This window comes from Mustelus asterias, chromosome 15, assembly GCF_964213995.1.
Source record: "Mustelus asterias chromosome 15, sMusAst1.hap1.1, whole genome shotgun sequence".
Taxonomy (NCBI): domain Eukaryota; kingdom Metazoa; phylum Chordata; class Chondrichthyes; order Carcharhiniformes; family Triakidae; genus Mustelus; species Mustelus asterias.
Window position 1 is genome coordinate 38,482,105 of NC_135815.1, and position 15,878 is coordinate 38,497,982.

Here is a 15,878-nt window from a genome sequence, read left to right on the forward strand (position 1 = left end):
TTTAATGTTTGAATTGTGACTAGATGACAGAAGAAGCATCTCAGAAATATCAACATTGTCAGCACTTGTCATTGCATTACCGGCCAGAATCTTCCAAGAAGCTTGGCTGGTGGGTTAAGGTAATCTGGATTGAATTCAACAATCAGTTTCCCTATGACGGGATGAACTTTTGCAATTATGTTCTTGGGACTTTAAAGGCAGGTTGAATCTCCCAATGAACAATGCTGGGAAGCCCTTTTGCAAGCATTCGCATGTCATCCATGCTCCTTAACAGGCCATCTCGCCGGTATTAAGTTCCCCACTGAATTAAGTCCCCTGCCAGTAAGGAATTAGAATGTTCACATATATGACTGTGTACCTGGCACCTGGCAGGGTTGGCCACTTCCACGGCTTTGAAGTGAGTAGCCACTGCTTTGACCTTCGTTGGAACCAGCCTCTTGGCTGCAATCAGGTGCCAGTAGGCCAAGCTCTACAAATGCTGGACGGGGAAGGGAGGGGAGAGTCAATGATCAGGTTGGTTGACCTCCAATGCTAGGGTTGAGTCAATGATCAGGGTAGCTGATGAGATTTAACCGAGGTGTCGCCTGATGTAATTTTTCAAAGCCATCTCGGCCTTTTGGCTAAGATCAAGTGTTAAATCAAGCCCACGATGGGGTGCAATGCCTCATTTGGTCAGCTTGGATCTTGTCTGTCTCTCTTGTGGGGATCATCAATTGGATTCAATTGGAATTTGAATTTGTTTTTTTGGATGGAATGAAAGTTTGAAAAAAAAGGCTGGACAGAGGAGGGAGGACCTGGCAGGAAAGGTGGAATGGAGGCTGGACAGGGGAAGGAGGTTTGTGTTCAGTGTGGGAAGCTGTCAGGGGAAAGAAGATCGACAATCTGGGGCGTGTTAGAGGGTGTCTGGGAATGAAGTTCGACTAACGCTCCTGGCTTGCAGTGAATGAATGACTGTCCGGGTGGCCTTTGAATATAGTTCCAGGACTTTCAATCCCATCAGGTAAAGTGGGGATGGTGACCTTTTGCCCGCCCGACTGTGAAATGTATCATGCTCCTCGCACGTGCATATTTAATGAGGATCTGGCAGGAAAAGTGGACAGCGGAAGGAGGACTTGGCGGGAAAGGTGGAACAGTGCCAGCTGTCACAACCAAAAAAGGAATTACTCTCACATCTGCTCTCACCACCAAATCTAGACTCCAGGACAAACGTTTCCACACAATTTTATTTACTGGCACCAGCTTATCTACCAGTTACCACTAAAAATGGCTCTGCAGACTCCAAGTCAGTTTGGAAGTGCTTGCATGTCAATCCTATCTGCTGCAAAAGCATTGACAATCAAACTACACCATAGCGTCAGTACTGTTAATAGTAGTCAAGGTTGCCAACCTACTCAACCATTTTGCCCCCAGCATTTTCCTGGTGAACATAGGGATCATCTGCTTCATCTGCCAATGTGCCAACCACAGATGTGTGACTGGATCACACAAAACAAACACGGCATTTGATGTAAGTGGGACAATAGCGGGAAGTGCTGGTGGTTGTCATGTCCCAGTACTTCAATTGCCTTGTCACTGGCTAGCACCTACATGTAATCTGCACATTTTACCAGACAAGGGAGAACCGTGCATGATTCTTCACTGGAGTTTTTGCAGCATTTGTTTTCTGCTGTTCTCTTAAGCTGAATTAATGCTAGTGATTGCACAGTATTTTTGGAAGCTTCAGAGACAGTTTTTTTATGGTAGTGATCTGTCCCTGATCTCTGTGTACACAAAATCAGCGTGCAGAACCCTCTGATTTATTTATCATTATCACATGTATTGGGATACAGTGAAAAGTATTATGTCTTGCAAGCTATACAGACAAAGAATACGTAGGGGAGAAGGAAAGGAGAGGGTGCAGAATATAATGTTGCAGTTACAGATAGGCTGAGGAGAAAGAGCAGCTTAATATGTAATAGGACCATTGAAAAGTCTGATGGCAGCAGGGAAGAAGCTGTTCTTGAGTTAGTTGGTACGGGTTTTCAGACTTTTGTATCTTTTCCCCGATGGAAGAAGTTGGAAGAGAGTATGTCCTGGGTGTCTTGATTATGCTGGCTGCTTTCCCGAGGCAGTGGGAAGTGTAGATGGAGTCAATGGATGGGAGGCTGGTTTACGCGATGGACTGGCTGCATTCACAACTTTTTGTTGTTTCTTGCGGTCTTTGTAGAGCAGGAGCTATACTAAGCTGTCACGCATTCAAAAAGGATGCTTTCTCTGGTGCATCTGTATAAATTAGTGAGAGTTGTAGTGGACATGTTGAATTTCCTTAGCTTTCTGAGAAATCGAGGCATTGGTGGGCTTTCTTAACTGTAGTGTTGGCGTGGAGGTGCAGTTGCATGTAATCTAGATTGTAGTGTCCTCTTTGAGCACAGTAAACCATCGCTAGCATAAAAGCCACCAAGAGAATTTGGGTTGCCATATTACCGAAGCACACATCAGGGAGAATGGATTTTGCCCATCTCTGCTATGCTTTGCATTTATTTTTCAGATATTATTTTATCATTGAACCCAGGATATCTGCCTTGTAAGAACCACCCTCCCAGCAATTCAATCCTGTCACTACGGGTTCCAGTTCTCTTTTTTCGTTAAGTGAGAAAACTGATAGACTTTCTAAATAATAAGTAGGTTGCCACGGACCCCCGACTTTGCTCTATGAAAGTGTAAAGGTAATCCTTTGAGCTGATATCAGAACAAACACTGGGAGACAGAAGGTGACATCTCTAGCCACCTACAACGACCCCCAAATTACTTAACTACCTTTATAAATAATCACAGCTCCATGATATTCCATGTTTAAACAATTTGTGAAAGCTGTGTGTTGATTTATTATTTAACTGTGGTATTTCATTGAATATATTCCAAGCTGTGGTAAATGTTATGAATGTTTTCTCCGCATCTTTATGCTGTATGCTTAATGGGTTAAGCAATAGCGTATGTCAGTATATTTGATCCTTATCTAAAGAAACACACTTCTATTGTATTTTGACAGGGTTCTGCTGTTGCAGTTACTCCCACTAATGATAGAGGACAAACATATAATGATAACCAGTGGCACCACATAACTGCTACAAGAACTCAGGCTGAAGGAACAATTGTTGTGGATGGCCAATATACAGGTAATTTATTTAAAAGATAGAATCTAGTTGTGTGGATTACATTAGGTAATAAATGTCACACATATAATATCGGGATGCAAGATATTTACGCTCAGCATGCTTTGTGGTACAATGTTATTGCCATATAATGTGTATATTGCAAAAAGAAACCAAAAGGATTCTTGATGTATGGTATTATCTTTCTAACAGTGGGTACCACCAGTTTGTAAATCGGAATTCATTAAAGGTATTTGTACAAAGAAGAATGACACTACACAAATAAATGAAAAGATAACATTCTGTTTCACTGAAGTAATGCTATTGCAGTGTAACGATGGCAAAACTGACAGCAATGCCTGCACAAGCACAGTTAAAGGCAGAAATCAAAAAGTTGCTGTCAGTGCTTCCTGCTACTCCACAGGGTACATTGTGAAAGTCTTAGAAGATCAAAATCAATTAGAAATCACTGGTTTGACATGAAGTTCAACTTTTTATGCCATAAAAATGCATGCCTTGTTGATTGAGGTATAATTAGCTCTTTAAAAGCAGGGAACGTTATTATCATGGCTGAACAACTTCTCTGGTCCGGAAAAAATAATTTGATATTTTCAGATGGTCAAATTTCTCCAACTAATGCTAAAAAAAATCCATTGCGTTTCAAAATAATATTTTAAAAGTTTGTCTATGATACTTCGGCTTCCACCTTAATACTGGAGCAGGGTTTTCCTTGCAGGCTTTGGGATCCCACTGTCAGGCCTCACTGTGTCAGGGCCAATTAGTTGCCGGAGGGCAGGTTCATCAACCAGTTAAGGAGTGTGGGTGGGCTTCCAGACCTTGAGGGCCAATCAGAGCCAAAAACAGAAGCAGGATGCCATGCTGGGTAACCGAGAAAGACGGTGTCACAAAATGGAGGCGCCTTCCTGCTTTTAAAATGTACAATAAAAAAGGCCTTTGCAGCCAGGGTGTTGGGGGGGGGGGGGGTGGGGGCTGGTGGGGGGGGAGGGGGTGGTGGGGGGGAGGGGGGTGGTGGGGGGGGTGGTTTGGATGGAGGGAGAACCCCCTCCACAAGGCTGCCTGCAGCTACAGCTAAACCCAGGAAGACAGGAAGGACCTCTAAGTCTGCCTAAAATGCTGACTCTCAATGCTGTTGCTGAGGTATTGCCTCTGGGCAGCTGCACTACTGCTGCCTCACAATGCCAGGGACCTAGATTCAATTCCCAACTTGGGTCACTGTCTGTGCGGAGTTTAAATAACAAAATGCATGGTGTACAAAGTAAAAGTGGGTGGTAATGGGATTTCCTCCCACCCTGCTTCCTGTAAGAAGTCTTCCATGTTAGAATGTAACCACTGACAACTTCATATTGGATGTAATGTGACCAATAGGAACAAGATGTAAGGGTCAGCTGACCCAATAAAACATGGAACCAATCACAGAGTGATGTAATAGTCAGCTGACCAGCTGATTCACTATAAATAAGGAACTGTGTAGAATTGTGGGAAGTTTGGAGTGGCCCAGGGCGAGGCCTCAAGTTTGGAGTAATAATGTTTCTTTATTAAACCCTTTCTTTGATTTATAAGTTGAAGTAAGTTTTGTTGTAGTTTCATTAGGTGCATTTTGAAGAGTTCCTTCTGAAGAAACATTCCATTGCTGCAGTTTCAGTGTCTCTCTCATATCTATGCTAACAATACATCCTTCTATAGCAGTGCTTCTGATGTGTCTTCCTTTTTCCTTATCTGAGGTTATCCCCATATCTACTGTGGTTAACAGGGTGCAAAGCCATGTCCATTTCATTTCCAACACTTATACTTTTACCTTTATCCCTTCCTCCCAGAACAGCAGAAGGGTCCTCCTTACCTTCCACCTTGCCAGTCTTCACATTCAATGGATTATTCTGCTATTCCCTTTGCACCTCCTCTAAATACACCTTTGTTTCCTTTTCTGTCCCATTACTACTTTGCACATCATGCATTTTGTCATTTAAACTCTCCCGTCACAACCCCATCACTGAGCTTTCCTTTTGTTTTTCCCCTCTCCCAACACAACGTTTGTTACATCTGTACTTTCTCTAGTTCTGAAGAAAGTTACTTAACTGAAAAAAACCCAATATCAGGACCCAACCCTGCTCGAAGTCATTGTGCCATGTCGGTCAGCATTTTGCAATGGGCGACCAATTTGTGACTTTTTTAATACGGTTGCTGCTCAATGAACAAAAACTGGCCCATTCAGGAGGCGGGAGCTAGATATGGTGGGCCCCATTTAAAGGGCAGTTGACACTCATCAATCTGGCTGCAGGCAGATTGTATCAATGCAGAGCGTGTAATAGAGGAGAGCAGCAAGATGGCAGGCAGTTGTGCTTCGCTGGAAGTTCTGAAAGGGGCAATGACAGTCAGCAGGAAGGTTTAGTTTTCTCAGAGCAGCAGGAGGTGACTTGCTAGTAGACTAAGTAGACGTGTTTGGAGGTTATGATAGAGGAACATTACAACTACTGCCATTTCATCACATGGACCAGCATTGAGCAGGCCATCAGCATCATGAAGATGCAGTTGCAATGCGTTGAATGGTTGGGAGGTGCCCTCCAGTCTGCTCCAACAAGGTGTCACATAGTGTGGAGGTTTGCCCTAAAAGATGCAAGAGTAGCAGACTGACATGGGCAAGATGCATGCAACGTTCTACAGCACTGGCCTCGATATTTCAGTGGTGGTCCACAGATGTATGGATAGGCAGCCAAATGCTGCCCCATTCCTGGTTAGTGTGAACATGCAGACACACCATGTAATGGCTAAGTAAGATAGGGATGATATAGACAGGGCCTGATCCTCTTGAAAGAAGACACACCCATTGCCTCAAGTCCCTTGACCGAGGTGGCACCTGTACAGATGCATCTAGGACAATCTGTGGCTGTATCCAGGTATCACAGACATCTCAGCCACACAGACATACATTTGAACAGCCTATCTCCACATCAGCTTCAGACTCACGCCAAGCAGCCCTTCGAAACACTAACAACAAAGCAGAAAAGCATAATTAGCATCACTTCAGGCAGGATTCACTATAGTGCAGGTTATAACATGATGATAGCATGTATGTTTGTGTAATGAAATGGATAATTCCTTACTATGGGACACAGCAACAGTAGCATAAGGTGATACCTTGGTGAGAAGACTGACTGGATGGGACTGGATGGCAATATACTGCCTGATATTTCATAGAATTTCATAGAATCACTACAGTACAAAAGGAGGCCATTCAGCCCATCAAGTTTGCACCAACAACAATCCCACCCAGGCCCCATCGTGTAACTCCACATATTTACCTCGCTAATCCCTCTAACCTACGCATCCCGTGACACTAAGGGGCAATTTAGCATGGCTGCACATCTTTGGTCTGTGGGAGGAAACTGGAGCATCTGGAGGAAACCCACGCAGTCACTGGGAGAACGTGCAAACTCCGCACAGACAGTGACCCAAGCCGGGAATGAACCCAGGTCCTTGGAGCTGTGAGGCAGCAGTGCTAACCACCGTGCCACCGTGCCGCCAAAATCTAAAGCACATCAGGAGAAGTCAGTATAGCTTTGGAATATTAATAACAGAAGGTAATGATGAACTGATGTATGCATGGCAAGAGTCCAATACACAAGTTGCTGGTGTTAGGAGATCCCTGCATCAGGACATCATGGGCTTCCATGCTGCCTCAACATGAACTCTGGATGGCCTCTAAGCTAGTCCTGATCCATCTTCTTCTCCTTCAATGGGGTGGGACACTCTCCCACATGCTGCTCCTCCAGTTCCACCTGTCTCTGCAGGCCCATGCTGATTTGAGCACAGTAGACACCACAGTGTGTGACATCCTTGTAGGAGCTACTGGACACTGCCACCCAGTCTTCCAAGACACCAGAACGACTGCTTCAGGGTGTTGATGGCCTGCTCAGCAGTGAATCTTGTGGTGAGATGGCAGTGGTTGTATAGCTCTTGTGACTCCATTGTCAGGGTTGCACACAGGTCCCAGCAGCCATCTCTTCCAAGGCTATCCCTTGTCAGCCAGGAGATATCTCAGTGGCTGTCACAGGTCATGAAGAGCTGTGGTACCTGTGACTGCCTGAGGATGAATACTTCATAACACCTGCCAGAAAACCTTGTGCATACCAAAGACAATACTTACAAAGATTGTGCATGATTGCTGTGGGCTTTAGCTTGTGAGATCCCACACAAGTTGCTTGCCAATTGATACTGAAACAACCAAACACGAAAATGTTCAAGGTGCCTGTCACTTTGCGAGCTGTTGGCATTTGTTGTCCACCCATTCTTGCAGCCTTAAGCCCTCCTCCAGATCAGCCTCCATCTGTCTCGATGGGCGCCGCCATCACTGACATTTTTGCTCAGACATGCTCATGGAGCTGATACTTTGTCACTACACCTGATGCTGGGGGTATCAGCTTCTTGCCCCTCAACCAGAATCTCTACATCCCACCATGTGACTATCTTCGTCCATGGGGCCGCTGCTCCTCTCCACTTCTCCAGCCCATCTTTTGAGTAGATGTCCAGAGACAGCCTCAATCACCTGGGTGCCAGTTGCCAAATTTCCCTTGTGCCTTACAGTAACCCCGAATAATCCCTCCTCCAAGATCCACCCTTTCAGTCAGCTAGAGCTCTGCATAAACCATGGCAACTCTGTGGCTATGCATAAACCTCTGTTTACTGATCTGCTCTTTTATACAGAGGATTTAATGTCTGCCATTTTATTCAAGAACTTTCTGCTTGTGTAGCAAAGTCACCTGCGTGAAAGAGGTGCTGACGCAGCGTGTGATCCATCCACCTCTGAGAAAACTGAAATGTTGTCTCAAATGACCTCTAAGTACCTGCTCCTCTAATTTCCAGCCTGCTGCTCTGGATGTTCTTCCTGAGAAGCCACCCCCCGGAAAAAAGTCACTGTGGGTAGGAACATGTTAGACTAGCGGAGTGATGCACACCTGTGTGAAGTTGCTGGCACGCCTGCCTCAGAAACCCTCTGTACATCTGTGACAAACTCTACCCTGCTTCTCTCTTGACAGCTGCTTCTTGCCCTGCTGAGGATTTCTAGCATTTTCTGTTTTCATTTCAGATTTCCAACACTTGCAGTATTTTCCTTTTGAATATGCAAATTTCACTCTCCTCACAGAATCATAGAATCCCTATAGTGCAGAAGAGGCCATTCGACCCATCGAGTCTGACAGATCATCTTACCCAGACATTCCCCCCCCCGCCTCTCCAATCCCCATAACCCCACACATTTACCATGGCTAATCCACTTAATTTACACAACTGTGGTCAATTTAGCATAGCCAATCATCCTAACCTGCACATTTTTGAACTGTGGAAGGAAACCGGAGCACCCAGAGGAAACCCACACAGACATGGGAGTATGTGTAAACTCTATATAGTTACCCAAGGTCAGAATTGAACCTGGGTCCCTGAAACTGTGAGGCATCAGTGCTAACCACTGTGCCACCCTGCTGCCGTCCTTCAACCTAGCGACCTGTTCCATTGGCCCTAACATTTGCTCTAATCCTATTACCTCTGGCCATCTCAAATAACCTATGCAAAATAATATAAAGGTAAGATTTTCTCTGCGCATTAGGTGTAAAAAATTGTAAATGCCAGGGTAACAATGTTTCTAATTTTATTATACTGTATGCATTGCGGTTACTTTTTTCCCATGATGACTGGCTCAACTTGTATCATTGTCATAACAGAAGCAAAGAATGGTGTCTCCATCTAGTTCACTAAAGTCCTTCAGGGAAGGAAATCTGCTGTTCTTACCTGGTCCAGCCTACATGTGACTCCAGAGCCACAGCAAAATGTGGTTGACTCTCAATTGCCCTCAGCAACTAGGGATGGGCAATAAATGCTGGCCTGCCAGCGACGCCCATGTCCAAACTATGAATTTTTAAAAAATTTTACAAACAACTGAAGCCATTGCCCCACAGTGACTGGATGGCACTGAATTTTCCATTGAAAGTATTCGAGGACAAGCTGAGTAGGAATTGTGATAAGATACCACTTTACTTCAACCTTGACCATTGCCACCAGGTCTTTCCACGAGAGGTGATGGTGGATGTTGCATTCGTCTGCCCATTCACTGTACCAGATATCTGGATTGATTGGTTCCGTCAGTCGCAGGGTAATTGGAAATGCTGTTAAATAATTGTTTCAGAAATTATGGTTATTTTCCTCAGATGGCATTGCTAACAATATTATGCTATGGCAAGATCCACATCGATTATTCTTCCCCAGAACTGGGCTCCTAAATGAAACCACTAATCTAAGTGAGAGCCAAATATGAAAATTTAAATCAAATTTATTCAAGAAACCTAATAAAGATCACGGCATAGACTGCAGCTAGGAGTCCTCACCCAGTTTGAGGAGAGACTCTGCCACCAGTAAAATTCAGACCGATCAGTTAAATTCTAGTCTTGTTACATAGATGGTATTTGGGGATTTTACCGGTGTTTTGGAGATTTGGAATTTTCCAGCCATTCCCGCCAGCAGGATCTTCTGGTCCTGCTGACAGAGACCCCTCCCACTGTCGCCGGTTCCCCAGCAGTGGGGGGGGGGGGGGTGGTTTGAACCACGGGAAGCCCTGATGACAGTGGCGGGTCTGGGATGTCCCATCGGCAGCCAATGGTGAGCTGTCTCTATGGCGGAGAGGTGGAAAATTCCCTCTTTCATTTTCTACCTGATTGTAGTGAGGGTCAGTTGTCTATAGTGAGTTGGTACTGTTAGATTTTGTTTTTTCACTGCTGGAGATCAAATCCTATAATTTCATCAATTTTCCCATGCAACGTCAATCTTGCTGACAGCAAATTTCTACAAATGAAGCCCAACCGCACTTGCTTAAACCAATTTTGTACAGCCTTTTAGAAACATTGGAACTTGAGTCGGCCATTCAGCCTCTAATGCCCGTTCGGTGTTCAGTGAGATGATGGGTGTGACTTGAGCCTGCGTTAGCCATCAAGGACAGCAACATGGACGCTAAATTTGTTGAAAATCATAAAACTCGATTCTCTCAGACAAGATTGCAATTTCCGATTTTCCAGACTCCCTGCCAGCAGCGTGACGAGAAATCTACCCCAAAGGCCGAGAACAAGAGATGGGTGAAATCCTAAATGAATATTTCTCATCAGAATTTACTGTTGAGAAAAGCATGGATGACAGGGAACTTGGGGAAATAAATAGTGATGTCTTGAGGAGTGTACATATTACAGAGATGGAGGTGTTGGAAGTCTTAAAGCGCATCAAGGTAGATAAATCCCCAGGACCTGATGAAGTATATCCTAGGACGTTGTGGGAGGCTAGGGAGGAAATTGCGGGTCCCCTAGCCGAGATATTTGAATCATCGATAGTCACGGGTGAGGTGCCTGAAGATTGGAGAGTGGCAAATGTTGTGCCTTTGTTTAAAAAGGGCTGCAGGGAAAAGCCTGGGAACTACAGGCCAGTGAGCCTCACATCTGTGGTGGGTAAATTGTTGGAAGGTATTTTGAGAAACAGGATCTACAGGCATTTAGAGACGCAAGCACTGATTAGGAACAGTCAGCATGGCTTTGTGAGTGGAAAATCATGTCTCACGAATTTAATTGAGTTTTTTGAAGGGGCAACCAAAAAGGTAGATGAGGGCAGTGTAGTTGATGCAAGGCCTTTGACAAGATACCGCATGGTAGGTTGTTGCCTAAGGTTAAATCTCACGGGATCCAGAGTGAGGTATCTAAATGGATACAAAATTGGCTTCTTGACAGAATGTGGAGATGCCGGCGTTGGACTGGGGTAAGCACAGTAAGAAGTCTCACAACACCAGGTTAAAGTCCAACAGGTTTATTTGGTAGCAAATACCATAAGCTTTCGGAGCACTGCTCCTTCGTCAGATGGAGTGGATATCTGCTCTCAAACACAGACACAGAAATCAAGTTACAGAATACTAATTAGAATGCGAATCTCTACAGCCAGCCAGGTCTTAAAGGTACAGACAATGTGGGTGGAGGGAGCATTCAACACAGGTTAAAGAGATGTGTATTGTCTCCAGACAGAACAGCTAGTGAGATTCTGCAAGACCAGGGGGAAAGCTGTGGGGGTTACTGATAATGTGACATAAATCCAACATCCCGGTTTAGGCCGTCCTCATGTGTGCGGAACTTGGCTATCAGTTTCTGCTCAGCGACTCTGCGCTGTCGTGTTTCGTGAAGGCCGCCTTGGAGAATGCTTACCTGAAGATCCAAGGCTGAATGCCTGTGACTGCTGAAGTGCTCCCCCACAGGAAGAGAACAGTCTTGCCTGGTGATTGTCGAGCGGTGTTCATTCATCCGTTGTCGTAGCGCCTGCATTGTTTCCCCAATGTATCATGCCTCGGGACATCCTTTCCTGCAGCGTATCAGGTAGACAACGTTGGCCGAGTTGCAAGAGTAGGTACCGTGTACCTGGTAGATGGTGTTCTCACGTGAGATGATGGCATCCGTGTCGATGATCTGGCACGGTCTTGCAGAGTTTGCTGTGGCAGGGTTGTGTGGTGTCGTGTCACTGTTCTCCTGAAGGCTGGGTAGTTTGCTGCGGACAATGGTCTGTTTGAGGTTGCGTGGTTGTTTGAAGTAATCTTCATGCACAGGTTCGAACAAGACTTCTTCACCGCACAGGACCTTCAACCGATGCTATACACTAGATACATCGATGACATTTTCTTCCTTTGGAGTCATGGTGAGCAATCACTGAAACAACTATATGATGACATCAACAAGTTCCATCCCACCATCAGACTCACCATGGACTGCTCTCCGGAATCGGTTGCAGTCTTGGACACACGCATCTCCATTAAGGACGGTCACCTCAGCACCTCACTGTACCGCAAGCCCACGGATAACCTCATGATGCTCCACTTCTCCAGCTTCCACCCTAAACACGTAAAAGAAGCCATCCCCTACGGGCAAGCCCTCCGAATACACAGGATCTGCTCGGATGAGGAGGATCGCAACAGACACCTCCAGACGCTGAAAGATGCCCTCATAAGAACAGGATATGGCGCTCGACCCATTGATCAACAGTTCCGACGCGCCACAGCGAAAAACCGCACAGACCTCCTCAGAAGACAAACACGGGACACGGTGGACAGAGCACCCTTCGTCGTCCAGTACTTCCCCGGAGCGGAGACGCTACGGCATCTCCTCCGGAGCCTTCAACATGTCATTGATGAAGACGAACATCTCGCCAAGGCCATCCCCACACCCCCACTTCTTGCCTTCAAAGAACCATGCAACCTCAAACAGACCATTGTCCGCAGCAAACTACCCAGCCTTCAGGAGAACAGTGACCACGACACCACACAACCCTGCCACAGCAACCTCTGCAAGACGTGCCGGATCATCGACATGGATGCCATCATCTCACGTGAGAACACCATCTACCAGGTACACGGTATCTACTCTTGCAACTCGGCCAACGTTGTCCACCTGATACGCTGCAGGAAAGGATGTCCCGAGGCATGGTACATTGGGGAAACCATGCAGACGCTACGACAACGGATGAATGAACACCGCTCGACAATCACCAGGCAAGACTGTTCTCTTCCTGTGGGGGAGCACTTCAGCAGTCACGGGCATTCAGCCTTGGATCTTCAGGTAAGCGTTCTCCAAGGCAGCCTTCATGACACACGACAGCGCAGAGTCGCTGAGCAGAAACTGATAGCCAAGTTCCGCACACATGAGGACGGCCTAAACCGGGATGTTGGATTTATGTCACATTATCAGTAACTCCCACAGCTTTCCTCCTGGTCTTGCAGAATCTCACTAGCTGTTCTGTCTGGAGACAATACACATCTCTTTAACCTGTGTTGAATGCTCCCTCCACCCACATTGTCTGTACCTTTAAGACCTGGCTGGCTGTAGAGATTCGCATTCTAATTAGTATTCTGTAACTTGATTTCCGTGTCTGTGTCTGTGCACTGTTTGAGAGCAGATATCCACTCCATCTGACGAAGGAGCAGTGCTCCGAAAGCTTATGGTATTTGCTACCAAATAAACCTGTTGGACTTTAACCTGGTGTTGTGAGACTTCTTACTGTTCTTGACAGAAGCCAGAGGGTTGTTGTAGAGGGTTGTTTTTCAACCTGGAAGCCTGTGACCAGCGATGTGCCTCAGGGATCAGTGCTGGGCCCACTGTTATTTGTAATTTATATTAATGATTTGGATGAGAATATAGGGGGCATGGTTTGTAAGTTTGCAGAAGACACCAAGATTGGTGGCATAGTGGACAGTGAAGAAAGTTATCTCCAATTGCAACAGGATCTTGATCAATTGAACCAGTGGGCTGACGAATGGCAGATGGAGTTTAATTTAGACAAATGCGAGGTGATGCATTTTGGTAGATTGAACCAGGGCAGGACTTACTCAGTTAATGGTAGGGCATTGGGGAGAGTTGCAGAACAAAGAGATCTAGGGATACATGTTCATAGCTCCTTGAAAGTGGAGTCACAGGTGGACAGAGTGGTGAAGAAGGCATTCGGCATGCTTGGTTTCATCGGTCAGAACATTGAATACAGGAGTTGGGACATCTTGTAGAAGTTGTACAAGATATAGATAAGGCCACACTTGGAATACTATGTGCAATTCTGGTCACCCTATTATAGAAAGGATATTATTAAACTGGAAAGAGTGCAGAAAAGATTTACTAGGATGCTACCCGGACTTGATGGTTTGAGTTATAAGGAGAGGCTGTATAGACTGGGACTTTTTTCTTTGGTGCACCGACCACAATCCCACTCAGGCCCTAATCCCGCAACCCCACATATTTAATCCCCCTGAACTAGGGTCAATTTAGCAAGGCCAATCAACCTAATCCGCACATCTTTGGACTGTGGGAGGAAACCGGAGCACCCGGAGGAAACCCACGCATATGTGAAAACTCCACACAGACAGTGACCCAAGGCCGGAATTGAACTTGGGATCCTGGCACTGTGAGGCAGCAGTGCTAACCGCTGTGCTACCGTGCTGCCCAATGCTGATGGTGGTGGGTGAGGGAGCCCTCAATGGTTCTGTGGAAGGGAGGACCCCGGATCCTTGTGTGTGTGGGAGGAAGTGGTGCAGCTCTTTATGTGCTGATGGAGCATTATTTTAAAGGGCACCCTGATCTTTGCTATCAGGCCCCACCCACCACAATTTTTTTTCTCAGGGGCTCAAAATCTGGACTAAATCCTCAACTGTGCAGCTGGAGAGCCGGGTTTCAGTCAAAGTCTGACACTTTGAAAAAATATGGTATTCCATCCAAAGGCTAATCTGTACTTCCATTCCTTCATTCATCTTCCTTTCATATCCTCACCCAGCCAAAATCTATCAGTCTCAAACTGAAACATTTTAATTGACTCAATTGTCTAAGCTTTCTTGAGTTGAGCTCTAGATTTCCATTACCCTTTAGGGAAAGATGCTCCTTCTAACTGTACTCCTAAATTGTCCAGCTCTAATTTTAAGATTGATCTAGATTACCTACAAGAGGAAATAAATGCCTTTATTATTTTAAACACCCCAGTTAGTTCACCACTCAACATTTTAAACCACAGGGAATAAAATTCCAACTTTATTTCAGTGTTTTGATGATCAGCAATTAATAAGTCAGTGCACGATGTATTGCACATTTCATTCACAGTATCATTTAATATCCAGACTGCAGAATAATATCCTTATTGTAACTTCCAATGAATTACTTGACAGTATTATTTTGCAACAGCGAGCGACATCACAATTGCCCCTCTCAATTTTCAATCAATGTAATTTCAGTTCTATTTTTAACTGTCATTACATTGTGTTCAGTTTATTGAGACCATAGTATAATAAAAATAATGGATAACAGAAAGTGAATAAAAGGCCATGAATCTAATCTGAGGATGTACATAAATTGCCAAAGCTTTATCGTGGGGATGTGACACCATCTGAACCCTGATATTAACCAGACAACTCCGAGAACCAAAAATTTATCCATGCATCTGTTCATGATTAAAACTTCATCATTTCTATTACCTGAACATTCAGATGATCAGTAATGGTCAAGCAATGGTGTCAGCCTATTCTGAAGAAAATAGAAGCTTCTGTTTATACAAAGCATTGATTAATGCAGTATCCTTATCCACATTGCATTGGAAAAAATACAGAAAAACATTACTTCATTATTTTTCAGTAAATTCCATAACATGTAATGAAAGTTAGCTTATGCAATAGCTGTGGTATCTAGGAATATACGAATCAGGAGCAAGAGTAGACCACTCGGCCCCTCGAGCCTGCTCCACCATTCAATACGATCATAGCTAATCTAATTGTAACCCGTGACTTGTGTGTGTGCTTTGACAGGAACTTACAGGTGGTGGTGTTCCCATGCATCAGATGCCCTTGTCCTTCTTAGTGGTAGAGGCCACTGGTTTGGAAGCTGCTGTTGAAGGAGCCTTGGTGAGTTGCTGCAGTGCATCTTATAAACACCACCACCTGCAAGTTCCTGTCCAAACCCCACACAGCCCTGACTTCAAACTGTATCACCATTCCTTCACTGTTGTCGGGTCAAGATTGTGGAACACTCTTCCTAACAGCACTGTAGGTGTACCTACACCATTCGGATTGTTGCAAGATGTGTTGTTGGAGCCGCAGTCATCCAGGCAAGTGGAGCATATCTCTTCATATTACTGACTTGTGCCTTGTAAATGGTGGACAGGCTTTGGGCAGTCAGGAGGTGAGCTACTCAGCACAGA

General features: G+C 45.1%; 1 protein-coding gene across 1 annotated transcript in view; it reads left to right on the forward strand.

Moving 5' to 3' along the window:
- Positions 1-15,878, forward strand: part of ush2a (Usher syndrome 2A (autosomal recessive, mild)) — a 916,330-nt gene that overhangs the window by 306,833 nt on the left and 593,619 nt on the right. The window contains exon 23 of the mRNA XM_078230465.1: positions 3,029-3,155. Within this exon, the coding sequence (XP_078086591.1) occupies positions 3,029-3,155 (127 nt within the window). The remainder of the gene's footprint in view (positions 1-3,028; positions 3,156-15,878) is intronic.